Genomic DNA, 20,052 nt, shown 5'->3' on the forward strand with positions numbered 1-20,052 from the left:
CACGCCCGGCCTACAACTTATAGTTTTTAAAACTGGCTAGAGAAAACTACAAAGAAGAAAGTTAAAATCATCTCACCGATTTTAAAAGTCTTCATATTTCTTCTGAATCTTTCTGTGTATGCACATACAACCTGTCTGTCTTTGTGAGGAGGTGACCCCCACATCCAGAGCCAGAGTGGAAGGTATCCTGTGACTTGAAATGTAGGTTGAGGCCTGGCGCGGTCGCTCACGCCTGTAATCCCAGCACTTTGGGAGGCCGAGGCGGGCGGATCCCCTGAGGTCAGGAGTTTGAGACCAGTCTGGCCAACATGGTGAAACCCCGTCTCTACTAAAAATACAAAAAGTAGTCGGGTGTGGTGGCAGGCACCTGTAATCCCAGCTACTCGGGAGGCTGAGGCAGGAGAATCACTTGAACCCGGGAGGCGGAGTTTGCAGTGAGCCAAGATCGTGCCATTACACTCCAGCCTCGGGGACAAGAGCAAGACTTCGTCTCAAAAAAATAATAAATAAATAAATAAATAAATAAATAAATAAATAAAACATGCAGGTTGAGCTTTGTGGGAGCCAAGAGGCCAGCTGAGCAAATAAAGGAAGCCTTCCAGTAGGAGGTGATATCTGAGCTTGGTTCTAAAGAATATTTAGGATTCGGGACATGTTTAGATTGGGGGTTTGGAGAAGATGATGTAATCCAGGCAAGAGGGGACAGCAAAAACAAAGACAGAAGAATTGTTCCTGGACCACAGCAGCATGGGCAAAGGTCAGTCATGAGAAGTAAGCTTTAGCAATGGGGGCCAGTTTAGGGGACCCCAAATGCCACAGTAGGGAGGGAGTGCTCTATAAACAATGCTGGAGCAAAGGATATGAACAGGCAATACACAGGAGAAGAAATCCAAAAACTATCAAGCTCAGGTAGAGATGCTTGAAATCATGAATACCCAGAACAATGAAAATGAAAGCAATGCTGAGATATCGCTTTACACCAGGCAGTCTGGCAAAACTTAGAAAGTTGGATGACCTGAGGACTGGGCCTGGATGTGGGCTCAGAGTCCAGCTACCTTGGTATTGGAAGTCCGGGACAACCATTCTGGAGGGGAGCCTGACACTCCTTAGCTCAATTAGATATAAATAAAACTCTGAACAGAACTGCTGGTTTCTGGCTTCTCAGCAGTTCTGTTCCTGAGTTTTTATCCAAAAGAAATTCTTATATAGGTCCAAAAGGGAATATATATGACAATGTTCATTGCAGCATTTCTAGTGGTGATGGAGAATTGGCACAAGCCTAGTTGTCCATTGCTGGGAAAGTGGGGAGATAAAATGTGGTGTTGGAGCAACATGAAGTTTAATGCAGATTGATCTCATCTCTACAAAAAAATAAAATATTACCCAGGCACAGTCGCATGCGCCTGTGGTCCCAATTGCTTGAGAGGCTGAAGTGGGAGGATCACTTGAGCCTGGGAGATTGAGGCTGCAGTGAGCTATGATCATGCCACTGCACTCCAGCCTAGGTGACAGAATGAGACCCAGTCTGTAAAAAAAAAAAAAAAGAAAAAAAAAAAAGAACATGGATGGCAAAGAGATGCAGGCTGAGTTCTATAAGAGTTGAAAATAAAAGGTAATTTTTTTTGGGAAATCAATATGAAGTTTATTTAGGTTTCTTGTTTTTCCTGTTTTCCCTGTGAGCCAGATGACTGCCAATTATCCCAAAATTTATATTATCAAAAATGGATACCTGCTTCCTAGCATTTGGAAAAATAAAATAATATGCCCCTGACATGAATTAACGAATTACCCCTCTAATTACAAAGTAGAGAATTCCTTTTTTTTTTTTTGAGACAGAGTCTCGCTCTGTCTCCCAGGCTGGAGTGCAGTGGCGTGGTCTCGGCTCACTGCAACCTCCGCCTCCCTGGTTCAAGGGATTCTCCTGCCTCAGCCTCCTGAGTAGCTGGGATTACAGGCACGCACCACCACGCCCAGCTAATTTTTGTACTTTTAGTAGAGATGGGGGTTTCACCATGTTAGTCAGGCTGGTCTCGAACTCCTGACCTCGTGAACTGCCCGCCTCGGCCTTCCAAAGTGCTGGGATTACAAGCGTGAGCCATCGTGCCCGGCCTGTTTGTTGTTGTTGTTGTTGTTGTTGTTTTGTATTTTTGTTTTTAACTTCATTTTAGGTTCAGGGGTACATGGAAAAGTTCAATTTTTAAAATATAGATCAGGCCTGCGCGATGGCTCATGCCTGTAATCCCAGCACTTTGGAAGGCCGAGGCCGGCAGATCACAAGGTCAGGAGATCGAGACCAGCCTGGCCAACACGGTGAACCCTTGTCTCTACCAAAAATACAAAAATCAGCCAGGCGTAGTGGCGGGTGCCTATAGTCCCAGCTACTCAGGAGGCTGAGGCAGGAGAATGAGGCAGGAGAATCGCTTGAACCCGGGAGGCAGAGGTTGCAGTGAGCTGAGATCGCACCACTGCACTCCACCCTGGGGACAGAGCGAGAGTCCGTCTCGAAAAAATAAAAAAGAAATAAAATAAAATATAGATTAAAGGGAGGGAAAATAAGAAATAAAGTAAGATATAAAACACATTACCACTAACACGCACTTCGAGAAGCAGAAATTCGCTAGGACTGAGACAATCAAAACCTGTTCTGCCGTTCATTAGGCTGCACTAACAGAGATAAAGCTAGACTAGAAATAACAGAAAACATTCTTCTCCCAAGGGCATGCTACAGCTATAAAGGCTCATAACTCCCCTCTTTGAGTGACCACTCCTTTCTTATTCACTGAGGAACTTGTACTCGAAATCACAGACTATCCGAACTTTGGCTGCTTGAAATCCTATCAGTAACAATGCAGCATCCCCCTCCTGTCTGGAGGACCTAAGCCACCTTGACACAAAAAACCAGCAGTAATTTTCAGCCCAGGTGCAAAACTTCAAGTAAGGGGTTTCTGAACACAGCATTCCACCTCTATCTCAACTTTGTAGTTTCTAAGTAAACAAGACCCTGGATCCACTTCAAAGTCCCATCCTATGCCTGCCCTTTCACACAGCCCTGCTTTGCTTTGAGCCTATGAAAACTGCACTCCACTCTTTCCCCAAAATCAACGATAACTCGAATTTTCCTCTTGTTTGGTGAGCACCCTCCTCCCACCACCCTGCCACCAGTTTCTCTGTTGTGTGTTCTCCCTCATTTGTAACAAGTCAACAGACTTGGCTTAGGTAGACTAAGTAGTGGTCTTGGGCTAATTGGGATAGGTTGAGTTTTTACTTAGAATTAATATAATTCATTTCAGCATGCCTACATTGTCAGAGGTGGTTTTGTTTTGTTTTGTTTTGTTTTGTTTTGTTTTGTTTTTGAGACAGGGTCTCTGTCGCCCAGGCTGGAGTGCAGTGGTGTGATCATAACCCACTGCAGACTGCAGCCTCAATCTCCCAGGCTCAAGCGATCCTCCCACCTCAGCCTCCCAAGTAGCTCAGACTACAGGCGCGCACCACCACGCCCAGCTAATTTTTATATTTTTTGTAGAGACAGGGTTTTGCCATGTTGTCAGGCTGGTCTCCAACTCCCAACAAACTTGCCCACCTCGGGCTCCCAGATGCTGGAATCACAAGCATAGGCCACTACACCCCGGCTGTTGGTTATTTCTAATCTTTTAAATTACTATCAATGTTGCATCCACATCTTACTTATTTGATATTAGTAGTGTAGTATAGTGACTAAAGGAAGACTCTGGAGTTGAAATCTGGTTTGGCACCGACTGTGTGACTATGAGAAAGTTTCTTAACCTCTCTGTGATTCCTCCATCTCCCAATCTGTAAATGGATATACTTATACTACCTACCTGATACGGTTTTGTGAGGATAAAATGAGTTAATACATGTAAAGTGTTTAAAACATTCTTGGCACCAAGAAAAAGTATGTAAGTGTTAGAAAAAATATGCATATATAGGCCAGGCGTGGTGGCTCACGCCTGTAATCCTAGCACTTTGTGAGGCCTAGGCGGGTGGATAGCCTGAGCTCAGGAGTTGGAGACCAACCTGGGCAACACAGTGAAACTTTGTCTCTACTAAAATCCAAAAAATTAGCCGGGCATGGCAGTGTGCACCTGTAACACCCCAGCGTTGGCAACAGATATCTTCTTCTCCCTTGCGTGGTTCTGGGTAGAGAAGAAATACGCTTGCCCTTTTCTCACTGTTTCATAACTCTTGCAGAATGTATCACAGTATTTTCATCTTTTTTTTTTTTTTTGAGGTGGAGTCTCGTACTGTCACCCAGGCTGGAGTGCAGTGGCGCCATCTGGGCTCAGTTCAAGCTCCGCCTCCCAGGTTCATGCCATTCTCCTGCCTCAGCCTCCTGAGTAGCTGGGACTACAGATGCCTGCCACCACGCCCGGCTAATTTTTTTTTTTTTTTTTTAATATTTTCAGTAGAGACGGGGTTTCACTGTGTTAGCCAGGATCGTCTGGATCTCCTGACCTCGTGATCTGCTCTCCTAGGCCTCCCAAAGCGCTGGGATTACAGGCGTGAGCCACCGGGCCTGGCCTATTTTACATCTCTTTACATCTTAGTACTTCTTCGTCTTGGCTGTTTGTTCCTTAAGGGCAGTGATTGTTTTGGGGGTGCAGGGCGCGGGGGACGGATTCTCCCTCTGTGGTCCAGGCTGGAGTGCAGCGGAGTGATGTCAGCTCACAGCAACCTCTGCCTCCGGGGTTCAAATGATCTTGTCTCAGCCTCTGGAGTAGCTGGGATTACAGGCGCGGTCCACCCCCCCACCCCTGTTTAACATATAATCAAGAAATAACCATAAAAATGGGCAACCAGCAGCCCTCAGGGCTGTTCTCTCTATGGAGTAGCCATTCTTTTATTCCTCTACTTTCCTAAGAAACTTGTTTTCACTTTATGGACTGGCCCTGAATTCCTTCTTGCGGGATATCCAAGAACCCTCTCTAGGGGTCTGGATTGGACCCCTTTCCTGTAACACATATTCCAGTGGAATATGTTACATAATAAATGCAGAAATTGTAAAAAATTTGAGCTGTACAGTACAGGTAGTAAGTATTAGGGACCAGTAGAAAGGAGAAGGGTGCCAAGTTTTATCAATTGAGCAGGATATTTAAGGAATGAGTTCATCTCATAACGGGGTAAGGAAAAAAGCTGAGATTCTCATGGCTTCTTCAACTTGGTCCAGGGCTGCAGACCATTCAAGAGAAATTCAAATCAGGCATAGGGCCTCACCAACCCACAAACCAACAATTCAGCTGGTCTCAGCTTATGATACTTATAACCCTGTGGGTACTTGAAGCCAAAAATGAAACATAAACTATCTTATTGGAACATCTATGTTAACTTAGCCCGTTACTTTTGTATTAAAAGTAAACACATGTACATACAAAACATTATGTGCCTAATAATTCATTTATTAATATTTTCTTTTGCCTGCTTATTTCTTGTTAGGTAAATTTTAATCTTCTCTTGTCTATTCCCCTGTGCTACCTGATGAAATTCCAGTTCTCAGTATTCAAGCTGCAAGGCCTTATAATTTCTGCTGAAGGACACTTCAAAAATTTTAGGAGGAATATTCCGTCTCTGTTACAACGCAGAAAAGCAGAGCTTCTTTTGCACCATCAAGCTGCTTCTGATATAGTTGTGGATTGAGACCTTTCACAGAAATGTCACTCTAGTGTCCAATGTGGGGACTAGGTGAAATTGAACTAACAATTGATCTGAATTATGTTATTAAAGATGACTTTTAAGGCAACTATACATCTGATTGTTTTATTCTGAGAAATGATACCTATAGCCATTAAAGTTTAGTATTCTGATTGAATGCCCTTTTCTTATTTAAATGAACACATCCTACATTGTGGTCAAGACCGCATACATCATAGAGAAAGTATATTGCAAAGAAATGTGATGCTTGGGTGGGCTGCTTTGGGCTATCATCCAGATTCCATGGGGTAGTTTTCCCTTCTGATGGGAATAGTTGGGTGTAGATGTTTGAGAAATACTAGATGATGTGATTGCATGATGGGAAAATGCTTTTGTGCTTTAAACTGTGTTGGCTGGGCGCGTGGGGCTCTCACCTGTAACCCAAGAACTTTGGGAGGCTGAGGAGGGTGGATCATCTGAGGTCAGGAGTTCGAGACCAGCCTGACCAATATGGTGAAACCCTGTCTCTACTAAAATACAAATAAATAAATAAATAAATAAATAAATAAATAAATAAGCTGGGGGTGGTGGCGTGTGCTTATAGTCCCAGCTACTCAGGAGGCTGAGACAGGAGAATTGCTTGAACCCAGGAGGCAGAGGCTGCAGTGAGCAGAGATCCCACCACTGCACTCCAGCCTAGGTGACAGAGTGAGACTCCGTCTCAAATTAAGAAAAAAAAAGGTATCCTCTAAGCCTAATGAAATAGAAAGTTTCATCATTACAGTTTCATTCTTTTGCTTTAGAATATTACACAGGCTTTGTTACTTACCCAGGACAAGCCATAATTTCTCTGAGACTCAGTTTTCTTATCTGTAAAGTGAGAAGAGGAACATCTATTTCACAGAGTAGGGATTAAATGATAAAGTGTATGTAGAAGAACTTTAAACACTGAGTAGTGCCTGCTGTCTGTAAGGCATTATTACAAAACTACCACAGAGAGGGATAACATTTGTTCACATCAGTTACACTTTTGTACATTTTAGATCTCGAGAGGAGGATGCTTCTGCCCATGAGAGACTCTTGAAGATATTAATTAAGCTCACAGATTTCTACTTTGTGTTTAGTGTTCAGGAAGTCCCCTTAAAATCACTTTTACTTTACTTTGACTTCAGTAGGAAGATAGTTCATAATGACACCATCAAAGTAAGTTTTAAGCTTTTCGGGCCTGCTTTTTTCAGGTTTGAGTTTTTATAGTTTGTAATTTTTTTTTAGTAAAATAAGCATATGATTAACAGTTTTATATTAACTACCACAACTTTTAAGTATCAGTTACTTCTACATAACCACTATGATATTTACTGTTCTGAACAATACATACTTCAGAGCACATGAAACTGAAAAAGCAAAGCATCTTTACTCTCTTCATAGAGAACAGAAAAAAAATTAAACTTTTAAGCATTATAAAACACTTTATTGAATAAAATGTTAGCAAGTCAGCAATTGATGAATAATTTGCTTTGAAACTTTAACTTGTAATCTGGCTAATAAGCACTAATTTACAAACTATTCTACATTGTAAAGGAGAAATGAATATTTCTGGTGTTGTCCTTCTTTGATTTAGAAGCTTATCATCTGCAGGACCTAATTGGCCATTGATGTGAGGGTGAGGAAGAAGGAACCACATCGCAGGGAGAAAAGACTAAAGGAAGGCAGAGGCTCTAATATCAGGTCAATATAGGTCAGCACACTACCCACATGAAATGGCTTTGGCTGGGTTCCAAGGTCAAGTAAATAAGTTCGATTTTTTTATTCCTTCAATTACATATTTTTTTGCTAAGCTTCGGTCATTCATGGTATATAATGCATCTAACTTGCTGAGCAAAATGCCAGACGTGAAATAAATGTTAGCTATGGTAGAAGAGCTACAGTAACAGGTAACCTGAAACATAGGCTGATAGCTCATAGAAGGGCATGCTTGAATTCGGGGGAAAAAAAAATCTCTGTTAAAATGGGATGCAAAACACTTTATACATTGCTTTTACAAAAGTTACACCAATTTAAAGGAAAGTCTTCAAAAACAATCCGTGATCGATAAAATTAACAGAAAAAAATCAGGAAAGGGGGAAATAATAAGGGAAGAAAGATTAGCAGAACGATCTTCCGCCCCAGTAAATAGGATTGAATTTTAACCAATGAGATCACAAGTTTGAAAATTTCCTTTTCAGGCCCAATCAAGAGGAAGCTATGTCTATAAATATGACTGCCTAGACCCTCTCGTATCAACGAAACAGCATGGCACGTACTAAGCAGACTGCCCGCAAGTCGACCGGCGGCAAGGCCCCGAGGAAGCAGCTGGCCACCAAAGCGGCCCGCAAGAGCGCGCCGGCCACTGGCGGGGTGAAGAAGCCGCACCGCTACCGGCCCGGCACCGTGGCCCTGCGGGAGATCCGGCGCTACCAGAAGTCTACGGAGCTGCTGATCCGCAAGCTGCCCTTCCAGCGGCTGGTACGCGAGATCGCGCAGGACTTTAAGACGGACCTGCGCTTCCAGAGCTCGGCCGTGATGGCGCTGCAGGAGGCCAGCGAGGCCTACGTGGTGGGGCTGTTCGAAGACACGAACCTGTGCGCCATCCATGCCAAGCGCGTGACCATCATGCCCAAGGACATCCAGTTGGCCCGCCGAATCCGCGGGGAGCGGGCCTAAGGCATATTTTTAAGTGGTCGATCTAACGGCTCTTTTCAGAGCCACTGCCATTTTCATCAAGAGCAGCTGTGTCGGCTCTCCATCTGATGTGCGTCTGCCTTGCGCACCGGTCAGGGGCCAGAGGCACTCGTGGGTGACGTTATAGAACCCAAAGCCCAGCCGTGAGTTGGCTGGCAGTAGAGAAAGCCGCAGAGGCATGGTCCTTGTGGTTCCGGCCGAGCCTTTTTACGCTGGTTTAAGGCTAGAGGTCCGGCTCCCAATTCTGTGGGTAAAGTTTTGCATGGGGGCAAGAGACAATGTGGGGAGTTTCTAGATGTGGAAGATCCTGAGTGTAAGGGTGGGGCGAGTCCCTTAAAAATTATGAACCCGTTTCCTGGTTTATTTAGGAACTGTATAAGCTTAATTAAAGCTCAGCATCTTCCTCACTGCATACTACAGGCGGTGCCCAAGCCAGAATAGTAATTTAAACGGGCGGGAGTAAATACCTGGTGATTTTTAAAAATGTGTGGGCTGAGGTAGTATTTCAAGGAAGAGAACAAAATTTCCCCAAAGTATAGAATAAAAATGCAAAAACAAGGCAAGAGTTAACTTGTCTAGCTGGCGTTAAGATTTCTTCCGTATGCAAGTCTGTAATGGAAAGTGAAAACCAAGAAAAAAACCCCAAGCCGTTGAAAACTATCGCTTCACCTAGCTTAAAACTGGTTAGTGTGAAATGGACCATTCTGATTGGATAACAAGACTTTTGTTACAGTGACCATTAAGGAAGCAAGACTAGAATCTATTATTTACATAGACTCCACCCTCTCTGACGACACCGTTGTAAGTTAACCAATTAAAACGCAGCACTTTGCGAGTCTTCATTTGCATACAGGCTCTATAAGTAGCGCCTAACCAGCCCGTTTTGCGGTAGTCCGGAATTACTTCTTTCAGTGTCTGTTCCCTTTTTTCGCGCAAAAATGCCGGATCCAGCAAAATCCGCTCCTGCTCCCAAGAAGGGCTCCAAAAAGGCTGTTACGAAAGTGCAGAAGAAGGACGGCAAGAAGCGCAAGCGCAGCCGCAAGGAGAGCTACTCCGTTTACGTGTACAAGGTGCTGAAGCAGGTCCATCCCGACACCGGCATCTCGTCCAAGGCAATGGGGATCATGAACTCCTTCGTCAACGACATCTTCGAGCGCATCGCGGGAGAGGCGTCCCGCCTGGCGCACTACAACAAGCGCTCCACCATCACATCCCGCGAGATCCAGACGGCTGTGCGCCTGCTGCTGCCCGGCGAGCTGGCCAAGCACGCCGTGTCCGAGGGCACCAAGGCAGTCACCAAGTACACCAGCTCGAAATAAGGGTGTGCAAGGGACGCAATAGATCAACCACCTTACCCCAAAGGCTCTTTTCAGAGCCACTTCAGTAATCGAGAAAGCAGCTGTAAGCACTTGTCAGAGCGTTGGATAGCTTTTGGTCAGGTAGGGAGTGTTACCATTGTCACGGATGCATTCGGGTTTCCTGTAGTCCTGTAATGAGTTGGCCCTCAGTCATCCCCGTCTAGTCTTACCGAGTTGCTTGTTGTCTGTGCTACGAGATTAGAAAGGTTTGACTCGTTCTGGCATATTTGGGAGGGAGGGAGGGAAGGAGGCGGGGGCGTGGTTCTACACCCCTTCAACCTTTAACCTGTATCTCCAAAGTCGTTTTCCTTTTTGTTTCTGAAAGTAATGAACGAGATGAGATTTCCCATACAGATGAGAAACCCTCAGTCCAACCTCTTACTATTTCTTAGTGTTTTAATCTGTTTTCCTTACCATATACCTACAGGCGTCTGTCACAAACTTTGTCTAATATAGCCATGTGCTTTCGTCCCTTAGCCTTTTTGCAAGTCCTGACTTAGCCATCCTCCCCTTCCATTCCAGTGACTTCCAACAGGGAGATATATTGCCACCACCCCCACCCCCTGTGGAGTATTTGGCAATATCTAGATGTTTTGGGTTGTCAGGTGTGTGTGTGGGGAGGGGGGATGCTACAAGTATCCAATGGGCAGAGGCCAGGAGTGCTAAGCATAAGGCACAGGACAGTCCTCTGGGGGGACAAAGAGCTACCTGGCCTATAATGTCGATCTTTGGTGATTGAGAGACCCCAGCTCCCAAAGACATCCCTAATCTTCAGGATTTAATCTTCATTTCAGTCAAACGTTTCCTTAACCCTACCAGCCCATGTTTTTGTTCTTTTCTTGGTGAAAGCTGAGCACTTCATAGGCTGTTTACAGGTCCTTCTCCATAGGAAAATACCTCCTCCAGGGCAAGAACCCTGTCTTGGTTCCAAACTTTCCCAATTATAAGAATCACCTTTGCCCTTGTTAAACCTGCTTCCAGGTGCTTGTCCTGAGGTTTCCTGATTCAGCTAGACTGGAGGTGGGACCTGACGAGGTGGTTGGTTTTTAGTGTTCTCAGGAGTGTGGATGTTTTAATAGGTGTTGGGTCCTCATGTTAATCGACCTGTGGGTGTGTCACAGTCTTAATGTCACGGATGTTCTGAGAAAGGAAACAATTTGAGGATGAGTGGAGGGGAATTGGTGGTGTAGAGAAGGCCACAGTTAATATGTGGGGTGAATTTCTGAAGACCTCTCAGTTCAAAACTTGCATAACTCAAGATATCCTGACAAAAGCCAGTGGATGTTTCTTTTGCCAAATAAAATATACCCTTGGTGCAACTGGAAAATGTTAGCTTATAATTAACTTGACAGCCTTTGAAATTAAGCCATTCTTGATAAATCTTGGGGGAATTAACAACTTTGTGCTTAAAATGAATTTTACTAATTTTTATGATGTTGGAGTTCAAATTTACACCCAATAAAATGTGGTATACATGATTTTTTTTTTCCACTAGAAAATTAAGATTCCCAGCGTAGTCATCTTTTTTCTGATCACCAGACAAGAGGTCAGGGAAAGATAACTGAGAATCCAACATTTCCGTTGAAAGTAAAGAAATCATATATAGCACATTCTCTGGTAGGAAAGATTACTCAATAAGTGAGACGGCCGAGGTGGTCTATTTTCTATACAGTTGGGCCATAAGAGAGTCTATCCAATCTCCTCCTAGCTTAGGGTCCTGAAGTCAGGAGTTCCTTTTTTCCTTAGGATTAGGGACCATGTTTTTCAGGGCCTTTTGAAGTTGTTAAAACATTGTCAACTGACTCAACTACACAAATTACATCATTTATTACCTATTGACCAAAAGATTAACTTCCAAATCCTCATCCTGAAACTAAAGGCCACCTATTAACTAGCCAAAACTTAACTTCTTCACTTGTTCTCCCCAGTCCTCCAGCTTAGCCTAAATGTTCTACTGTCATGTAAAACATCTTAACTTTCTCTTCTGTGCTTTTGTTACATTGTTGAGTTTTAGTAGTCAGTCCTCTAGACTACTTGAAGCTTCTTATCAATCTGTGAGTTCTTTTAAACTCTTGCTCAAATCTCACTCTGAGAAGCTTTTTCATCTCATTGTAGTTCACAGGGAAGTCTTTCTCTTAAGGCCTCATTCCTTGCACAATGAAAAATTGTGTAGCTTTGTAAACTGTAGCCTTATTCCTCAATTTCTTTTTCTTGTTTTTACATTTTCTTGTTTGTCTTCTGCCAGAGACATATGCTTCTTGGTATTTTTTCCACAAAGGCTATTCCAATGCCTACTATAAAGTAGCTTCTCAATGAAAGTTTGTTGACTGGTTGCCACTCAACAGAACACTAGAAAATTGATCTGAGAGTGGTGGGTTCAAATACTCTGGTAAATATTTTTCTCTACTTTTTTTCTAACTCCTTTACTATGGATATTCTTTTAATTATTGCCCTTAATAATTATTGGCCCAGTTGAAACAACTGTTATAGATTCAAAATTCCTCAGAGTGGTAAAGTACTACACTTGGCATCTTCCCTTGAGCCGATGTATCTATGTAGCCAAAATGATAAGATTAGAGTGGAGCTTTCTCACCCTGGTTTGAGGTGCTGCAGAAATGGTCTGCTTTTCTAGTGCCTTGAAAAAGGATGAGAAGAGAGGTGCATTCCAGAAGACAAAAGGTGTGTAGTATCAGGATAAGGGGCTTTAAATGTCAGATCCAGAGAACACTGCACATGTAGAAATGGGCTTGGCCTGGGTCAGGGCATTGAGATTGGTTACATAATCTTTTCAAGGATTGGTGAATGAGTTGGAGTATGTGTAGAAACCTACAAAGATGACAGTTTAATCTCATGTCATAATTTTTAGACAAATAATGTATTTTAAAACTGGGTGCAGTTCCTAAAGCTGTTCTAAAAGTCAATGCAACTGAATTTGGAATGTAAGCATAGGACAACAGATGGGAAATAAGTACATGACTAAAGTGAGAGTTATCAAAGAATGTCAGTGTTTAACAAGGAGCAAGCTTGTTTTGGAGAATTACTAGATATTATGGAAATTTTTTTCTTTTCTACATTTGGTTAACCATAGCTGAACTATAGCAGATAATATGACTTGGCAAAAATAGAAAACTTGATAAAAATCTTCTAGGTCCCACAATGTCAACATGAACAAACTTTTGAAAAGTAAAAGTAGACTGTGTTTTCTCAGTATATGTTATCAAATATACGTTGAACATATAATTTTTGCCCCTCAGCCAGGTTGTAATATTTTCTTTTAGTTTATCTCTTTAATAATTTTTTATTTTAATCCATTTTATTTTGAAAAAATAATGAGCTAGAGGATACAAAGATGTAAATGAATCTAAAAGAGATAATTAAACTGGCATAAAGATAAATATAATTCAAGCAAGATATGTTATTCCCAAAAGAAGAGTAAGAAGGAAATGTTATGTGAATTGAGAATGAAAGGTTGCCTCTGGTTGGAGAGTTCAGGAAAATTCTGCGAGAACTTACATGGTGCCAGCTGCTGTGCTAAGTGATGGAGACACAAAGGTATCCATACATTCCTGAAGTCCTTAAGGTTCAGCTGGAATTTTCTTTGTGACGAGTATATCATGTACCCTCTGAAATTATTTTTTAAGTTTTAGTTTTACCCAATTTTTACTGTAACCACTTTCAACTCTTTAATTGTCTGATTTGGGTAGATGGAATTCTCATTCCATTTTTATTCTGTGATTAGAGGTTATTAATTCCTCACCCCTCATCCAGGTTGTAACATTTCCATTTACTTTAAAATATTGCTTAAGATAATTTGTATTTTACTTCAGTCGAGATTTTATTTTTTAATATTATTATATTGAACAGCTTTGGCTATCCCACCCTCCTACCTGCAGAGTGCAAAACAATTTACGCACATCACATTCAGTTTACAGCATCAGAACACTCTTGGAGCATTGTTCACCATGGACCTATCTTGATTTTCTTGGGGTGTGATTATTCTTTCTTTTCTCTCTCTCTTTCTCTTTCTCTCTTTCTCTCTCTTTCTCTTTCTCTCTTTCTTTCTCTCTCTTTCTCTTTCTCTTTCTCTCTCTTTCTCTCTTTCTCTCCCTCCTCCCTCCCTCCCCTCCTTCCTTCCTTCCTTCCTTCCTTGAGATGGAGTCTTGCTCTGTTACCTAGGCTGCAGTGCAGTGGCACAATCTCGGCTCACTGCATCCTTTGCCTCTCGGGTTCAAGCGATTCTCCTGCCTCAGCCCCCCGAGTAGCTAGGATTACAGATGCCAGCCATAATGCCCAGCTAATTTTGTATTTTTGTAGAAATGGGGTTTCACCATGTTGGCCAGGCTGGTCTCGAACTCCCGACCTCAGGTGATCTGCCTGCCTCGGCCTCCCAAAGTGCTGGGATTACAGGTGTGAACTACCACGCCCGCCCCCCACCCCCCGCTGTGCCTTTTTCTTTTCCCAGACAGGGTCTTGCTCTGTCACCCAGTCTGGAGTGTAGTGGCATGATTACAGTTCATTGCAGCCTTGACCTCCCAGGCTCAAGTGATCATCCCACCTCAGCTTCCTGAGTAGCTGGGACTACAGGTGCATGCCACATGCTTGGCTAATTTTTAGAGTTTTTTTTGTAGAGGTGGGGTCTCATTATGTTGCCCAGGTTGGTCTTGAACTCCTGGGTTCAAGTGATCCACCTGCCTTGGCTTCCCAAAGTGCTGGGATTATAGACTGGTGTGACTATTAGAGTGGTGAGTGAATAAGCTTTTTCTTATTTTCCAAATGCAATTTATCAGACAATCCTCTTGGTTCAAAATATGTCCAACATCCAACCACATCTCACCACCTCCACCACTGTTTGCCTGCTCCAAGCTTCCACCTCTCTTGGATATTTGCAATGGCGTTTTAAATGGCCTCCTTGATTCTGCTCTCTCCCTCCTGTATTTCCCACAAAGCAGCTAGAGTACACTTTTTGAAACATAAGTCAGATCATATCATTCCCATACTCCTCAACAGAAAACCCTCCAATGGCTTCAGCATCAAGGCCCACATTCACTTCTCTGACCCTCTCTCACCTGTTTTGCTCCATTTCATCATGATTTTCTCCTTGTACTTCCTTGAATACATCAAGGCCCTTCTATCTCAGGATGTTTGCACTTGCTATTTCCTCTTCTCAAAGGCTCATCCCTAGATACTTGCATGACTGGCTTCCTAATTTCTTTTAAGCTTTTGCTCAGAAGTTACCTTACCAACTGTCACTGAGGTCTTCCCTGAACATCTTAGGTAAGATAACAAGCTCCCCTCCTTTTCTTTCCTCAGTTCTTGGTATTCCTTATCTCATAACTTTTTTTTTTTTTTTGAGACGGAGTCTTGCTCTGTTGTCCAGGCTGGAGTGCAGTGGTGAAATCTTGGCTCACTGCAACCTCCACCTCCTGGGTTCAAGCCATTCTCCTGCCTTAGCCTCCAGAGTAGCTGGGACTACAGGCATGTGCCACCACACCTGGCTAATTTTTTGTATTTTTAGTAGAGATGGGGTTTCACTGTGTTAGGATGGTCTCGATCTCCTGACCTTGTGATCCACCCACCTTGGCCTCCCAAAGTGCTGGGATTATAGGTGTGAGCCACTGCGCCCGGCCTCTCATAACCTTCTTAATTTTTCTCCATATACCATCTGAATACTAATGTATTTATTTATTTGTTTATTTCTGAATGAGACTGATATCCATAAAAATGATCTTTCCTTGTATACTCTTAACTCACTGCTTTCTGGGCGCATGGCTTCTCAATTAAAGGCTAATTTACCAGCTTCTCTTGCATCTGGGTTTGTTCCAAGTTTGGGGCCAATGAGATGTGAATGGAAGTTGTGTGTATTATTTCTAGTTTGTACCCTAAAAAAGAATATGTATGTGTTGCCCTTGCCCTCTTACCGTCTCCACTGGCTGGGGTGCATATGTGATGGCAGGAATTGGGGCAACTACTTTGGACCCAGAGGCAGAATCTCTGTGATGAGGATGGCAGAACTGCTCTGTTAGCCCTGGACTGTTACATGAAAGATAAATAAACTTGTATCTTATTCAAGCCACTGTTTTTAAAGACTTATTTGTTGTATTACTCAGATATAGTCTAAGTTATTATATCATTTGTCTCCCCTCCTACGTCCTCAGAATGAGTCCTATGAAGGTAGGTACTTTGTTTCATACACTGCTTTATCCCTATTATGTAGAACTATATCTGGAATACATTAGGCACTCAATATCTATGGGATGAATGATGGATTCGAGAAACAGAAGTAATTGAGTACGTGGGAAATGGGATTGTGTTTATGACAGGTGGAGCTCCAAGAGTTGAATTTAACAAGAAATGATTGAGTTTGAAATCTTTTGCCCTCTAAAGTAGGGACAAGCACAACACAGAATGAGGATTTGGGTGATGTTGCAACCACCGAGGTCCACATACCAGTTTAGAAGCCTCAGGGTATAAGTCATTGGGTATTTAAGGACCTTACCTAAGCTAACTCAGAAGCATTATGAAGGGCAGTATTGACAAACTGCCAGGAATCTCCTAAAAGCATCAAGGGATTATACATGAGTCACAGAAGGAACCTTTGAAGATGGACAATTATAGTCTCATCACTTTATGGAAGACTGTGAGACCCAAATAAGAGAAATCCCAGTGGTCCACGAACTTAGCTCTGGTAAGTCCCCGATAATTATTTAAATTATTTCAGGTTCAGTATCACTGATTGCTGTCACCATTTTCAAGGCTAATATAATCTGATCTGCCTTGGTTCTGCTAAGATCTCTGTTTTTTTGTCTGTTTTTTTCCTCTAGAAAAAACAGAAAAGAGAACTATCTCCAGATGGATGCAGAAGAGGTGGTAAAAAGAATACACATAACATGGCTCTCACATGATCACATATCATGCTGAAGGCATCTTAGAGGCAACTGAGGTTGGAGGTCATTTTTAGGGTCTTAAGTTCAGAGCTGTATCTGCAATATCAACAACAGATATTCTGGCTCTTACTACCTTGCCCATTTCTCCTCTTAGCACTGTAAGAGTAGTTCTTGCTGAGAAGGCACTAGCCTGTAGTGGCAATGAACATCAGCTTTGAGTATAGCTTCCCCACATAAGGACTGTATGACCTTGGAAAAGTTTCTTTACTTGTGATCAATAAACTTCCTTACAGCAAATTGATCCTCAAGTTATTCCCCTGTAAAGTGGGAAAAATAATGGAAACTATCTTCTAGGCTTGATATGAAGATTAGATGAGGTAATGTACCCAACACACTTAGTACAGTGGCTGGAACATAGTAAATATTTGATCAGTGTTGTTCTTATTATTGTTATAGTTAGGAAGGCGCTAGCAAGAGCACCGTTGTACTTCCAGAGCACATTCCATTTTCCAGCAAGTGGTGCTTTAATAGATGTCTAGTGACTTGAGAATGACTTCCGTAAGCATCTTGCATTAAGGAAATAAGACCTTCTGTATTTGAAAAACACCATCCAGTAAGGGATTTTCACAATTTACTTGTAGGACCTTTGTTATGTAGAACCTTCAGTGTCTGCTATGTGGCCCATTAGGAAAATAATAAATTAAGAAACAAAATACTTTATAGTGTCTGTTACTAGTGCTCTATAAAGGCCGATATAACATTTGGCAAGTACCTTCTTTTTCTATCAGATGATGCTTTTAATACTTTACATCAATACTTTCAGAAAAAAGTGAAATCATTTCATTAAACACTTCTTTCCTATTTCTGATTTTTGAGTTGAAAGCTCTTAATTTTGAGGATTTAACATAAGAACAAGTCAAGGGAATAGAAATTATCTAGAAAACTATTAGCTAGCGTAGAGCAAAAAAGACTTACAGCCAAAATAAGAATGTGCAAATAATTTGGGAAATGTTTAAATAGAAATTTAAAAATGGGGTTGGTGGAGTCATGTCAATGATTTTGGAGTTAATCATTTCTGCTTATTAAATTGTTTCCAGCATTTTCTAGCTGAAGTTACTGTTCTTGTCAACTACTCAGCATCCAAAATTTTCACAAGAAAACAAGGTTTTTTCTCTTCAAATTACTGTCCGAAGAGTGGCAAACAAGAAAGATGACAGAGTCCGAAGACCTTAAGATTTCTTTTCTTTGGTCAAGAACTCATTACACAGTGGATGATACATCTTAGGTGGTCCTACTAAAAAGAGACACAAGAATCTAGAGAGTATCTCACTGTTAACCAATCCAAGGAACTTTGCTTTAGATGGCCAAAGCCAGAAACAGCAAAGTAGAAGAACTACTAGAGCTTTAAGCAGTTCTTTAGTATTTTTCCTTGGCTTATCCAAGCCTGGATACTGGTCCACTTTCCCAAAGTTGGTAAAGAGGTAATACAGCTTGGGATTGATTGGATATTGAGACAGAGAGAGAGGGAGAGAGAGAGATATCTAGGTACTGGAGCAGCACTAGGCACTCAGAAGAAGGAACACTTGGAGCAAAAAATGAAGGATACAGATTAGTGACGTGAAGTCAGGAGCAAATGATCTCAGTTGCTTTACATGGTCAAAGGGCAATAACTGCAAATTACCAGAGGGTAGGTGAAGATCCATATCACTTTTTAATATTAGTGTTTTTAACACCTAGGAATAGAATATACCTAAAGCTAAGAGCTTGATTTCCCCACACCCACCTTTGCAATGTTTTGATTTTGCACAAGTCTTGGTTTCTAGTTTGTGGGATTATCATTTTTCAATGCATTGAAGGAAAATTCTTTACGCCAGGAGGGAGTCTAAAACAGACTTCAGACACAGCACAGATACGATCCTGGGCAAGGGTCATTCAGTGTTCTTAAGAAAATTCTAAATCCCAGGGTGTGATGGTTAATATTAGGTGTCAACTTGATAGGATTAAAAGATGCCTAGATAGCTAAGTATTGTTTCTGGGTTTGTCTGTGAGGGTGTTGCCAGAGGAGATTAACATTTGAGTCAGTGGACTAGGAGAGGAAGACTCACCCTCAGTGTGGGTTGGCACCATCCAGTCGGCTGCCAGGGTAGCTAGAACAAAGCAGGAGAGAGAAGGTGGGCTAAGCTGGCTTGCAGAGTCTTCTGGCTTTCATCCCTCTCCTGTGCTGGATGCTTCCATCCATTCCTCCTGCCTTTGGACATCAGACTCCGGGTTCTTTGGCCTTTGGACTCTTGGACTTAACACCAGTGGCTTGCCTGGGGCTTTTGGGCCTTCGGCCACAGACTGAAGGATCCACTGTGGGCTTCCCCACTCTTGAGGCTTTTGGACTCAGACTGAACCACTACTGGCTTCTTTCTTCCTCAGCTTGCAGACGGCCCACTGTAGGACTTTGCCTTGTAATCATGTGAGCCAATTCTCCTTAATAAACTCCCTTTAGTATATCTATATCTAATCTATTATCATCTATCTCTATCTATAGATATAGATATATGTCTCCCCTATTAGTTTTGTCCCTCTGGAGAACTCTGACTAATACAAAGGGTTAAGTCTTAAACTACTTATAATTTCTCTCTGGAACTATATTTCATCTAGTTTGGAGTGTTTACTTACTTAAGACCCATATTACATATGTAGAATAATGAGCAGGAGAAAGGTATGCTGATTAACTTGTATGTATTTCAGCCATAGGATTAGTTCCAGCAAAGGAACATAATTGCTTTTTTTCGTTTCTTCAATCTTCTCCCTGTCACATTATGAAAATTTGATGATTTTGCTTATTTAAGTGTCTTTGTAGGAGATTTTTTGTGGATCTTTTTAAGTGACCTCTGATTTTCATAATTTTTTTCACATTAGTATCAAGGTATTAGGTAATGGAAATTATTCTTAAATAACTCCTGCCTGCCCCCCTGAAACAGCAAGCATCTATAGAGAAGAAGACAGTTTTCAGATTAGCAGGAGAGTTAACCAAGTAAAACTTGAATTTTGATCCTTAGCCTGGAGAAAAAGGTAAGAAACTTTTTCATTTGTCTAAGAGAAGTTTATTTCATGGTGTTTATGATTGTGGAGATGTGTTTGCAGGGGAAAGTGGCATATTAAATCTTTCTAGACTAGTATGTGCAAATAATTTATAGTTGGGAGGGGGGAATTTGAGTCTCAAAGATAAAAGCATAGCGAAACAGAACTGTGACTATTCTTCCTGGCATGAGGAAATAACATGAATTACAAGCATGCTTGAGTAATGTAGATTGAGTTGATGGGTAGAAATGTGGCCCCTTATAGCACAGAGATGACAAAGTAAATATATTTGGCCCTCCTGGCAGGGTAGAAGTATAATGTGTTCCCCAAATCATCCGGATATGCCATCGTATAGTGTATTAGTAAAGAGT

At 42.0% G+C, this 20,052-nt stretch overlaps 2 protein-coding genes across 2 annotated transcripts in view; both read left to right on the forward strand.

The window, feature by feature from the left end:
* LOC116467932 (uncharacterized) overlaps positions 1–8,843 on the forward strand; it is a 28,556-nt gene extending 19,713 nt beyond the window's left edge. Inside the window, exon 5 of the mRNA XM_058439731.1 lies at positions 7,915–8,843. Coding sequence (XP_058295714.1) covers positions 7,915–8,349 — 435 coding nt within the window. The 3' untranslated portion in view covers positions 8,350–8,843. The remainder of the gene's footprint in view (positions 1–7,914) is intronic.
* A 396-nt stretch (positions 8,844–9,239) lies between these two features.
* On the forward strand, positions 9,240–9,751 carry LOC116469511 (histone H2B type 2-F). The gene has a single exon (XM_032154844.2). The coding sequence runs from the start codon at positions 9,306–9,308 to the stop codon at positions 9,684–9,686; it is 381 nt and encodes a 126-aa protein (XP_032010735.1). The 5' UTR covers positions 9,240–9,305; the 3' UTR covers positions 9,687–9,751.
* The last annotated feature ends 10,301 nt before the right edge of the window (positions 9,752–20,052 follow it).

Source organism: Hylobates moloch, unplaced genomic scaffold (assembly GCF_009828535.3).
Source record: "Hylobates moloch isolate HMO894 unplaced genomic scaffold, HMol_V3 SCAFFOLD_5, whole genome shotgun sequence".
Classification (NCBI taxonomy): Eukaryota; Metazoa; Chordata; class Mammalia; order Primates; family Hylobatidae; genus Hylobates; species Hylobates moloch.

Bases quoted from the DNA above. Each gene is read 5' to 3' on its own strand.
- LOC116469511 (XM_032154844.2), top strand. From the start codon at position 9,306: ATGCCGGATCCAGCAAAATCCGCTCCTGCTCCCAAGAAGGGCTCCAAA.